The sequence below is a fragment of the Stomoxys calcitrans genome, chromosome 5 (assembly GCF_963082655.1).
Source record: "Stomoxys calcitrans chromosome 5, idStoCalc2.1, whole genome shotgun sequence".
NCBI classification, from domain to species: Eukaryota; Metazoa; Arthropoda; class Insecta; order Diptera; family Muscidae; genus Stomoxys; species Stomoxys calcitrans.
In genome coordinates this window covers 94,893,968-94,906,873 of record NC_081556.1, presented here as the reverse complement: position 1 = coordinate 94,906,873, position 12,906 = coordinate 94,893,968, and the positions used below count along the sequence as shown (strand labels likewise).

General features: G+C 40.5%; 1 protein-coding gene and 1 long non-coding RNA gene across 3 annotated transcripts; one reads left to right on the top strand and one right to left on the bottom strand.

The window, feature by feature from the left end:
- The first annotated feature begins 2,261 nt into the window (after window positions 1-2,261).
- On the top strand, window positions 2,262-3,546 carry LOC106086675 (uncharacterized). The gene is made up of 2 exons (XR_001221159.2): window positions 2,262-2,676; window positions 2,774-3,546. It is a non-coding gene; the product is annotated as an uncharacterized LOC106086675 (long non-coding RNA).
- On the bottom strand, window positions 3,046-8,835 carry LOC106086674 (dolichol kinase). Of its 2 annotated transcripts, none has more exons than XM_013251434.2 (5): window positions 8,431-8,835; window positions 7,447-7,945; window positions 7,194-7,373; window positions 3,506-3,995; window positions 3,046-3,432 (listed from the first exon to the last, which is right to left on the bottom strand). In XM_013251434.2, exons 1-5 carry the CDS (start codon window positions 8,559-8,561, stop codon window positions 3,212-3,214), a joined length of 1,521 nt encoding a protein of 506 aa, XP_013106888.2. In that variant the 5' UTR covers window positions 8,562-8,835; the 3' UTR covers window positions 3,046-3,211. The 2 variants fall into 2 exon arrangements, with proteins under 2 accessions (XP_013106888.2, XP_013106889.2); XM_013251435.2 differs by having other exon boundaries at window positions 7,447-7,967; window positions 8,431-8,510.
- Window positions 8,836-12,906: the final 4,071 nt, after the last annotated feature.

Here is a 12,906-nt window from a genome sequence, read left to right as displayed (position 1 = left end):
ATACCAAAAAAGTCCTATATTGAAAGCAACAACGTCAAAAGTAGGAAGTATTTATTTGTCATTATTTAATTTTATTTATTTATTTATTTTATTTATTTTATTTATTAATTTGTCATTATTTAAGTTATTTTTCCCAAACGGGGAGGAGTCGGGCTAATCTGACCAAGAGAATGAACATCTTTCAATAATCAATAAAAATCTTTCATTTCTTTTAAGTTTTAAAACGCGTTATGAAACGTTCGTATGAAGCTTCTGTCCTATAAAGACAGCTTCTTCAAACTGAACGAAACCATACGATAGAGATATTGGCAACAACAACATCTGGTAAGGTTAGTATATGCAACTCCACCTACTCAAAGGTCTTTATAAAACCACTGACAACCAAGCAGGGTTTTGTACCGTTTTTCCACTTCTCCTAATAGAGCCCACTGCTGGTGGTGCATTTATGGTGTTTTTTTATATCCGAAATCATCGGAAAAAGGAGGTATTTTTTATACCAGACTTAATGTAACGGTACTGATGCATTCATCCGACTGTCATCTTAATATCAATTCATTCAGCTAATAGCGATTTTGGAAATTTGACAGGTCATTTATAAATTGACCGAGGCATTAATTGGAGTTCTAGAGAACTGCCATCTTCATTTCATAACTCAATTGCAAGAAGTGACATCTGTACCCTAAATCAAAAACTACAGTGCGACTAGGCAGCACTGCTCAAAAAGCGCCATCTGTGATTGAAAATCGTTATATTTGAAACACGAAATGTTTTTATTCTAACAACAGGGTTCACTTGCGATAAGTCATTTAAATTGAAACAACAAAAACGATTTAATCCATTATGGTTGATATTTCTCCCAAATGGCTGGTACTATCTTCGTTTTTCACCGTTGAAACCCCTTGTTTTTCGTGACTTCTTTTTTGAAACACTACACAAGTAACAATCTTACCATAAGTAATGAGGGAAAGTTCTACTGAATTAAATCAGCAACTTTTTTTTAGTTTGTTTTTAAATCTTCTATCTAAAAACAGTAGTCTGCGAAAAAAAAATTCGCTATTTTTTCGAACGAAATACATAGTACCAGCCTAAAGAGAGAGAGAGTCGGGTTAATAATTGATTGATTGATTGACTGAAAACAATCAATAAAAATCCTTCATTTTTTATGGTGTTGGGATCCATTTGTGGTTTTCTGGTTGATATGCGAGTCATATTGGACTGGTTTGATGTTATACTAAGGGCAGAATTATCAATGCATCGCTGCCTGAGGGCTCGGTGAGGAAGGTTGTGGCCAATGTGTCACACGGGGGCGATCGCTTTCTCTCTACTGTCATGGATATCCTTCAAGCCGCTTTGAGAAAGCCGTCGAGATGAGCGATAGCCAACGGGATTGGCATAAACCCCAGGAAGACAGAGCTGGTGTTGTTCACGAGAAGGAAGAGATGTGGCGAGTTCAGCAGATCGGTCCTTGATGGATTGGAGCTGCAGCTCTCTCCGGAGGCTTAATACTTGGGCGTTATTCTTGATCAGGAATTAAACTGGGGAAGAAAGGTCGAAAAGAGAGCCAAAAGGGGCTGAATACGATCTACTCATGTCGCAAAACGGTAAGCAGGAGTTAGGCCGAGTACAGTATACTGGATTTACACTGCCTGCTATGGCATCAGGCTCTCGTGAAGGTGTCGTATGCTGGAGAAAGTACAAGGTATTGCGGCTGATATCGAGGATGAAACCTTTGCACTCGTACGTGAAGTGCGCGACTTTGAAGACTGCCTTCAGACTGCTTTTTGGATTTCTGGCATTCGTGACATTGGCCACGTGATGGACTATATGCCGGGCGGATCTTTCTTCGATGGCGATCTGAAGGTTGTGTTCCCGGTGAGGGAGCTTTGGGCTGGGGTTGTCCCATCCTTCTTGGATCGCTTCGTTTACACGGAATGGTCCAAGCTGGATGGAGGGATGCAAGGGTTATACCGTTGAATCCCCAGGTATAAGAGAGTCACACAGACTTCTGGATGGTTGTAGTGTTTTTTAGGCAGAGGTTTTAGCGATCCTTAGGGCCTTGGATGTGATCCTGAGACTGGAGCGGCGGTCCTGTCAGACTATGACGATTTATGTGAACAGCTGAAGACCCTGGGTGCAGTTCACGTGAGATCGAGGCCGGGGGCATGTTGGACGTTTGGGGCCTGCTGTTAGATTGTGCTCGGTTCCGGGCCATCAAGTGGTGACGGGCCATCAAGAGGCGGCTGACGAGCTGGTCAGGTTTGGGCTGCGGATGGATTCTGGAGTGCGACCCCGATGGCGAATCCTCCTTTATGTTGGCTGTTTGGGATGGTGGATTTCTACTATGACCAATATCCTGACTCGACGTGGGCTAGCGCTGTAGGCTTAAGGGTTGCCAAGGCTCTGTGGTTGTGATGACCTTGGATTGTTGGTGGGAGTCCTGCACGGCCACTGCGATGTCAGACCGCGGACATGACGAAGGGCTCGAAAAGAAGAGGATTTCTGTAGCGTCTGTGGGGATGAGGAGGAGTTAGAAACGATTGAGCAGATACGGTGCCAGTAGCCCGCGATGACGGGAAGAAGGCGTAGAATTATGAGCTCTTAACGTTCTTTCGACACCTCGAATCATTCTGGAATTCTGCAAGGATCTGAGATGGCTGACGGGCGGCCCTCTAGTCAGTGAGAATTCTTTCAGTCTCTATGGGGGCTTTTTAGTTTTCATTTATATACTTTAATAGCTTTCCTTTGTCTCTTCTCTCCTTTTTTTTCTTTATAGGACAAACACAATGAACCCGAGGTTTCCGAGCCGTTTAAGAAGCCGCATCTTAATATGAACCGATGCGGGCGAACGACCTTTATCAAATAATAAACTTCAAAAATTTTAGGCAGGTGCTTTACTCGTTTGAATGATCTGGGGCCCTTCTATGCCAATGCCTAGCATTGAAGGTGGCCAGGTCACCACCTTGGTCATTTGATTTCAATACTCCATTTATTTTTATATTTAACTTTGTCGAAATTTTAAGAATAATGATTTTTGAAATAATCTAATATGTTAAGAACATTAAATTTATTAAAATTAGTTTTTTTTTCTTTTATGACAGATTAAAGCGACAATGCTCACTTCAACGGGGATCTAAAATCAGTGCTAAAATCTCTCTTTCAATTGCTTTCGAAGGAATGTTAGTAAAACATATACCTAAGTAAGAACAATGTTTTAACAGCCTAAACTTACAATAACATAAAAAACTAAAGGTAAAACTAGATTATCTATTTGATCGGTGTGGGCTTCTACAAGAGCCGCAACTAATGTAGCTAATACAATGACACCCCATTGCATTTCATTCAGCTGGATAAATTCCATTAATTGTAAAATAACTATGGGCAATATAACATAGATGACAAATGCCACAGAGCCTTCTATGGAACGGGAGCTATCTGTAAGGTTTATGGAAAAGAAATTTGTAAATGAAATTGATTATAAAAAATATATGAACAACTATTGTCTTACTTCTCCATTTGGTGCGACCCCATTTGGAACCTATTACACTAGCCGCTGTATCTCCAAAACCTATGGTTAATATACCCGCTAATAGTGCCAGCAGTTGGCTATTTAAACCATGCTCGTCTGTAACACAGGGACAAGGCATTATCCACATGGGCAATGAAGAACCAATTAATAGACACATTGGCGTAAAGGCTATAAGGCCAGCATCTTTTTCGTCGGCAAATGAAAAAAATGCCTTTTCCAATATTTCACCCAAGGGAGGCATTTTTAGTATGCGCAAGAGATCAAATATTGCTATCAAAGCTAAGGCCACACCAGAGGCTATGTAGAGGAAGACACATTCATATAGGAAGCCCGGTATGTAGACAAGCACCACCAATAAATGGAAAAGTTTTCGTACACTTGTGGTTGCATGTTGACTGTTGCGCAATTGCCAGCAGACAACTATAATAGTAGCACCTACCAGAGCCACATAGAACAGAATTATGTAGAGCTGAAAAATATTTAACAATGATTAGTTACAAGTTAAAATATTTTCAAAGGGTTTTTGTGCCAGAATTTTTTTAATTCGACTAAATTTCTATTGGAAAGCACTCAGAATAAAAAATCTTGGTGGCTCTACAATCGTAGTGTACTTCCAAAACCTTTCATTTGAGTCCCATATTGACTCGATCGATGATCAAAATGCCTTTTAGGAGGATTAGGTTAGGTTAGAATGGCAGTCTATTTTCTAGACTACTTAAGTTAAGGCTTTTGGTCTACTGTTAAGTCACTTCCGAAGCCCTGCAAGATGGATGACAGGAACTCAGTCACATTTGGCGACGTAACAGTGACTGATCCGAAGAGATGCGCCTGATTATTTAACAGTCAATTTATTCGTTGTATCCGTGGTATTTGTGCCGATGGACAAATCTTCACTGTTTGCCGGAGGCGAAGTTACGAATTTCGTCCGCAGCGGGATCTCTACATAGATGCTGAAGAACTTGGATGTACCAAGAGTGGAGTATATGACACAGATCATCAACCTGTATCTGAACACGTTCATAGTTCTGGAAATGAGTGATGCCGCTAATGAAGCCTGAAAAAGACCCGAGTAAAGGAGAGTCAAATTATCTCCCCTCTCTCGCTAGTAGCCCAGACGCTTGAGAGAATACTCCTCCCGAGCCTCATTGGAAAATATAACACGACGCACAGTGGGATGAAAAAAAGGGGAAATAAGTCTGCCACCCTTTTTATGAAAAAATGCCAAAAATTTACTTTTTAACATCTTTTGATATGTAACTCGTATAGCTTTTGACTGAAGAATCGGACCTTAGCATATATCGCTACAAAAAATATTAAATTTTATTAGCTTTCTAAGTCAGTTTGAAATCGGTTCAGAAATGCTTTCACAAGCAACAAAATAATAGACCAGCCTGTGCAAAAATTTGCAAAAGGAAAATGTTAGTCAAATTTCTTTGACACTATAAAAAATATCCCGCACATTTAGGCCTTTTTGCTGTAGGGCTTTTAAAGCACTTTCTAGCAAAAACATTTTGAAAATCGGACCATAAATGCGTTTTTGACAGCCCAAACAAAATTTTTTTAGGCCGAGGTGACCAACTTTGAAGGCCCACCAATGGGGCCTTGGGACTTCTTCTATATATTTTGCATATAAACTGGATAACACCTCGGCTATAACCATGTAAAATTTCATGAAGATATCTCTATCCGTTCCAAATTGGCAGACTTAATTCCACTTTTTTTCTCCATCCCACTGTGCGACGGTTGCTTTGCACGCCATCGCTACACATAAAAATTAATCCCAAGGCCCGGCACGGGGTTGCTGTGAGCACCACACAAGCTGGAACATTAAGGTCCGATGTGTGTGGTGTTCATTGCCTCTACGAGAAGCTTAGCTGCGCGCTACCGGGCGCGTCCACAGGTTGCGGATAGTGGAATGCTCCATTCGGAGTAGCTGTAACTGCAGTCGCGGACAATCAGCGGTATCGAGCGGAGTGTCTAAGTGAGAGGTCGGGTGGCACCGGCTCTTGCATATATACTGAGTGCCTACGATGCTCGATATGACAAGCCGAGTTATTGGCGATTTTAAATAAGCAATGGCCACCCTGTTCCCGCGGCAATCGGTACTTTGGACCGGAACGAGCTTGCTCACCTGCAGGAGCTTGACGAGGATCGCCACCTCCACATGAAAATGTGGTTACAACAACAAGAACAACAACCAATCCCAAGGTAGGCAGATGAACGTGAAGTCCTTTATCGGCAAGGGCTGCCGCCTCAGTGCACAACACTCTGCTGCAACAACAAAAACAACATTTTAAAACTGTGGTCTTAAACAGGTAAAGCCATGCAATAGGACAGTCCTCTTTGTTCTGGATCTTTCGATATAGTCAGCCATGGCACGCTCTTTGAGAACATCGCTTACACGTCGCTCCAGCCGGGTTTTCAACGTTGGATTACAAATTATCTGCGTGGTTACTTTGAAGATATCCGGCAACAAATCTTTAGCCATAATGTTCACTCCATCGTCAGCGGAGATGAATAAGATGTTGAATGCGATAGTCGAAGGCGTAAGAGGTCCAACCACCTATGTCCCAAAATACTTGGTGTCACATTTGACAGCCTCTACAAAATTCCCGCGCACGAGACTGCAATTTGTGACAAGGTCAGGAGTTGGAACAAAGTCGTGAAGTCGCTTGCAGGCAGCACTTGTGATGCTGGCATATAAACCTTGTTTGCACTTGACCAGTCAGAGGACCCCCTCCATCAGGAGAGAAAAATCGTACCCGTTCGAACGCATAACTACATTGTGTCTTAGCAGTATCCACCGCCCAGAGATATCAGGGTGTATCTACATGATCTAGAGCGTGAGGTTCAGCGCTACAAGGGAACCTCTAGATCTATTGGGGTTTAGATAGCATTCACGCAGATACGGTAGCTTAGCAGTGAAGGCTGTCCTTAGAGATAAACCGCCACACATAGCACCTGCAGAAGTTTGCCTCCCTCTTGAAATCACAGTCTGAATTGCGTAACATCAAATGCAGCCGCCTCAACTCCTGCGGATGTAGATTAATACCAGCGTGGTAGATGTGTATCCCGATTGTAACCTGGAATCAAACGACAAACGCCACCTGTTTAGCTATCCAGCCAATCCTATTGTACTTAGGATCAGATCCCTCTGGACGCATCCTAACTTAGTCCAAAAGTTCGTAGGTCTGGATACATGAATTAAAATAAACTCCTATAACAACAACAGCAGTTTTTAAAACTTCAGTAAGGCGGAGGGCCCACTCCCTCTTCAGAAACCGAAAAATATTATTCCTGAGAAAATTTCAAGAAAATCGGTTAATATAAAATTCAGTCTTAAAAAACTTCTTTATGAAGAAACGTTGCCCAATGGTATGACTTTCAGACTAAGGTGTAAACAGAAGGCCCCTTACCAGGCTAAATAATTTAATTTCATTTATTCTTGATTTCATGCAATGAAAAACATTTTCTCTTAAGCAGCAATAGGGCTAGGTGTCTGGGACCCGTACAGCTTTGGCAGAAAAATTTATAGCTTAGCGATTGCTTGACGAGCGTCTTTCATCCTAATCTAACCCGATCAATGTTGATGAAGCAGCGTTCGAATTCCGAAATCTTTGACAAAAATATGTTTTGGAGTCTTGGTTTAAATCTACAACAAACTTACCCTCATTTTGTCTCTAAAAATAAATTCAAATACCGCAATAACTGGTATTGGCGTGGTAACTGGCGCCAAAGTAGCCGCAGCAACAAACGTTATCATAATTGGGTAAAATATAAAAGGCTTTCGCAAAAATTGAAATGCCAAAAGTGATGTACACACGATCAAAAGCCAAAGTAAAGCAAACTAAAATTAAAAACAAAAATAAGGATTATTAGAAATTCATATTTATAAGCTATAACATTTCTCATATACTCACCGTCATTATGGTACTCAATGTTCGCAAATCACCCAATTCTTCATTAGAGGGCTGATCTATTATCAAACGATAGCCCATTATCAGAGTGTTCATAAGAAATAATACCACACCCTGTGTCAAAATTGATGCTTCACCATAGGTAAAACTTTTCGGTAAATCTCGCATTACTTGAATGTAACATCTTTGAAAGATTACATCTATGAACACAGTCCACAATGATGATAACAACCATGTCATACCTAGACCATATTTGTATATGCAAGCACCTCCCACAAAGGGCACAAATACTATTAGCCACTTGTAGAGTTTGGCCTGAAGTGTAAGATATATGAAGAAACTAATGTTTTGTATGCAAATTGCCATCGAAGTTAGTGTTATCAATTTGAAGTGGTCTGGCATCTCTGAACATCGCTCCGGATCCTTCAAGGTGGTCCAAAAGGTGGTACATAATGCTAGAGGTAATAGACAACATAGCCAGTAACCTGGGGATGCATTTGGCCTAAAAATTGAGACAGTATGTACTATAAAATAATTATTTATGACAATAATTATTAGCTTTAATCATTAAGGCTATTATTAACTAACTATAATAAGAACTTTTTTATTGGAAGAAAATAAAACTCTGTTTTGTTTTGATCTCGTCTGTTTGTCTGTTCATATGGTCCTCGAGAATTTGGGTAAATCTCTCTTTTTCCATTTGCAAATATCACTGAGAATATTGCAATTTTCTCTAAGGAAACCTTTGAACATTCAATTCTTTGGCGGTTCTGTATGCGTTGTCATATACAGAACCGCCTTGGCTACCTTATCAGCTAACAACAATTCACTAAAATAAATTGAAATGAGTAAATGTTTAAAATTACGTGTTCATAAGCTGATAAACATTCGTCTTGTCACTAACTATTCATACAAAACGACAAAGTTCAACGGAATTTCTTTAAATGTTGGTATCACTCATTTGGTATGGAGTAAAAAAAGACTTACCTCGGAACTATATCATTAGACTTTTGATTACCAACACCACACATACGATCGTGAACTTTTCGTATGCCTGAATCTTCATCGCTGCTGCTGAATTCAGAGCCTCCACTGTTATAATCGACACGATTTCGCATTTTTAATTAAATTAAGGCATTCGAAATAGTTTTTCTTTCTTTTAAGTCACCACCAATCAAGATGGCCGCAAGTTTAATGACTCTCAAATGATGTTTTGTTTTTCGGGGATTATCGAAAGAGTTATATGGGCTTGACCAAATTTTCTTTGAGCTTTTATTGGCACTTGATATGGTTTTTTTTGTGAGTTTTCACACACTTTGGCCTGTTGTTTTGCAATCAACTAATCTGTGGTCTCATACAGGTTTCAGGTTTGTTTATAGTTCCATTAGTCCACCCCTCCCCAACCGCCCAAAACAGCTGATCGATGTTCCTTAAATTAAAGCGACTGACATTCAACGTATGGCAAAGTTAACGGTCGTCTAAAGCCGAATTAATGGGCCGTACACATGTTAAGATTAATTGAAACAGCAAATGAATATGCCTGCAAAATTGCACAAATTTTATTAAAAATTGTTCGCGTACCTTATTGCCTGCAGAATAGAGTTTGTAAGAGCGAGCAAAAATTTGAGAGTTTGGTAATTAAGAGCTTGCTAATTTCTACTGGAAGTTGTAAAATTCAACTGGAGGTGTTTTGCCAACAGAAATTTGCAACATCGAAGAGCTGTTTTATGAAAATCAGCTGTTAAATTCAACTGCTGTCGAAGAACGTATAAAAAGTTTTGCAATAGGTCTGTTCGCGTACGTTTTCCAGTAATAATTTCCAGGGGACTAAGAGCAGCAGTTACTCTCTTTTGCTATTTATTTTTTAATTAAACAGCTGGTTTTCATAAAACAGCTGTTAAATGTTGCAAATTTTTGTTGATCTCTGTTACCAAATTCTCTCTCTCTCTCTCTCTCTTATGCTATAAGCTATAAGCTAGAGTGGGCCTAGGGGTCTTTGTTGATAACCCAGTGACTAAATCTGTTTTCGACTGCCTGACCATAATACGATTCTGTAGGCGAAGATCCGGGAATGCGTGAGGTGGTATGGAGTTAGCGCGGAGACTTCGAGTGTTAACATCTTTACGGACAGTAAACTGGCCATCAGGGCAATAACACCCAGGACGATACGGTCATGAACAGTCTTTGAGTGTTAGAAGGAGATTAACTCCTTATCTGAGGATGGCACGATCAACATTGTTTGGTTGCCGGGCCATAGCAGACGTTTTGGCAATGAAGGCAGGAATTGCCGTCAATAAACTTGGTTAACCCAAAGAAGAGGCATAAGCGACCTCTGGGGTTAAGCACCCCCAGATAAGTTTTAACCCCCCCTAGAATTTCAAAAATTGCATTGTTTTCGATAAAATTTGCTAATTTTATTGCTTTCGAAGAGGCTTAGCCCCCCCAGAAAGCTGGGCTTCTTTCGCTATTACTCTCTAGTCGACGAATGCAAGTAACACTTTGGAACAGCGAAACGGTCTGTAGGACGACGAAAATCCTAGGGGAAGATCCGGATCGTTTGAAGATGAAACTTTCGGTATTCTAACGGGACACACAGGACTACGAGCTAACTTATGCAAAATGATAGCACTTGTAGGGAATGTGGGGAAGATGATGAGACGTTGGAGCACTTTCTATGTCATCACCCGGCTTTCGCTGCTTACAGACACCGGCAATTAGAATGGGACACAAAACAGACACGAACCAAAATAGGGGTGTCATATGGAAAACGTTTTGAGATTTTGTAAGTAAAGGGTGATTTTTTTGAGGTTAGGATTTTCATGCATTAGTATTTGACAGATCACGTGGGATTTCAGACATGGTGTCAAAGAGAAAGATGCTCAGTATGCTTTGACATTTCATCATGAATAGATTTACTAACGAGCAACGCTTGCAAATCATTGAATTTTATTACCAAAATCAGTGTTCGGTTCGAAATGTGTTCATTTACCGTAACGTTGCGTCCAACAGCATCTTTGAAAAAATACGGTCCAATGATTCCACCAGCGTACAAACCACACCAAACAGTGCATTTTTCGGGATGCATGGGCAGTTCTTGAACGGCTTCTGGTTGCTCTTCACTCCAAATGCGGCAATTTTGCTTATTTACGTAGCCATTCAACCAGAAATGAGCCTCATCGCTGAACGGTGAATGAACACATTTCGAACCGAACACTGATTTTGGTAATAAAATTCAATGATTTGCAAGCGTTGCTCGTTAGTAAGTCTATTCATGATGAAATGTCAAAGCATACTGAGCATCTTTCTCTTTGACACCATGTCTGAAATCCCACGTGATCTGTCAAATACTAATGCATGAAAATCCTAACCTCAAAAAAATCACCCTTTAGCACGGAATTCGTGAGTTCGATTTTCTTTTTTCATATTTAAATCGTTTTAATTTATAATTAACACTTTTAAAATCATAAATGTTTTGATTTTAGGGCTGCTACACGTGTTAATCCTAATAAAAACTAGAATGTCAATTAGGAAGTGTTCAAAAATTTGACAGCCTAGTGGGAATTTGCGTCATCATCCCCATAGGGTTGTATGGTTGATTTCGATGTTGTTGGGTAAGTGATTAACTTTCTTAATTCATCCTTGGATGCAAACTTATACGTGTATTAATAAATCCTGGATTAATGTAAGAATTTCTCCATTGGCGAAACCCTGTTCTTTAGGACCAATAGGAGGCCATATTGCCTGAGGGAACTTTTCCTCATCATTTGGGTTTTTCTTTCACAATTGAAAAGTAGGTAAATCCAAAAATTTTTTGGAATTACGAAGGCTTTATAGGCTTTAACCACAAAACCACCAAGATGGCAGGTTTAAATAGCTTTCACTAGGTAATTGTAGCGGTAAAAAAAAGCTACCAAGTGCTACCTTTAACCATCCACGGTAGACCAGGATAATTCTGGCTCAATTCCATTTGGGCTGGGATTGATTGCAACGTCATAGACGTTTGTCCCGATTATAGCCAGGGACCACACACCACAAGTGTCAAATACATGACTTTCTGGTGGACATAGGGATTCCACCTAGATTGAGTCAAATATTGTGATTAGAGCTCAATCACCACAAGGATGGTTTTGTACCCCTTTTTGAGGCTCTTGAGTATTTGTGGGATTTTCAGGACATTTGAAGAGGAGGGAGTTAACGTTTGTTGGCTACTAGGATGACGTTTTCATCCTGGTGTGTGGGCTTTCATAGTGCATATATTGTAGTATGCTGCCAAGATTTGCTAATGGGCTTGACGTAAACCCCTGAAAGATAAAATTAGTGTTATTCACCAATAAGAGGTAACTAGGTGTATTCAGAGGACCTCTCCTAGATGGGGAGGAGCTACCGCCATTGCAATGTCAGGACCAAGGCGTATTTATCAGTTGGCCGCATCAACCTAGCTGAGAGAATTTGATATGTCAACTCATTTTTGAATTCACCCTACAAAAATATAAACTTCAAAATAAATATTTTATAAATTGTGTTTGTTGCTGTTATGGTTTTTAAACTTAGGGTATATAATCGCACGCGTCCAGCAACCTCATTCACTATCAGTTTCACTCAGGGAACTTTGGTCTATTGTGTCGCACCCGAAAGATTCAAAAAGCGCAGAAGAACAACGACAAAATTTACAACAGTACAATGACATTAACTTGAAGAATATTAGGAGCCAACATGCACAAAAAAACGGCCAGGCGGTCGGGAGAAGCTCCCTCAATATGCAATTCAAAGCTATAGTAGTCAAGAATTGCGAAAGGACTATTGTATGAAAATAATTTAGGCAGGAAAATAGGTTTTTGTGTAGCCATATTCCAGCATCTCCTCTCGCAGTTTCAGGACAGTCTCACAATAGGTGCTCAAGCGTCTATGACTCCTCCCCATCCCCACAAATCAGGCTTAAGACCGCCATGTGACCAGTGCAAGTTCAAAGTCCTGACATTAGTGAGAGCGGCAGCACCATCACATCTAGTAGAGTTCTCCTGAATATACTAAGTTGCCTTGTATTTTGGCAGCATACTATATCCACTCTGAACGGCCACACAGATATCCAAGAGGCAAAAAGGGGTACACAACCTCTCCTTGTGGTGATTGAGCTCTAACCACAATCTTCCTATTTGAGCCATTTGTTAGGATTCACTTGGTAGCTAAATACGGCTACAATAACCTTGTGAAAACTATTTAAACCTGCCATCTTGCTGGTTTTGAGGGTTGTTCTTGTTGTTGTAGCCACATTTTCATGTAGAGGTAGCGTCAAGAACCCGCCTTGTCTTATCGAGAATCATAGGCAATCAGTATTTGCGCAAGTGTCGGTGCCGCCCGGCCTCTCACTGAGACTTACCGCTGATTGTCCGCGACTGCCGTTACAGCTACTCTGTATGGAGCATTCCACTATCCGAAACCTGTGGACGCTAGCTCGCAGCTAAG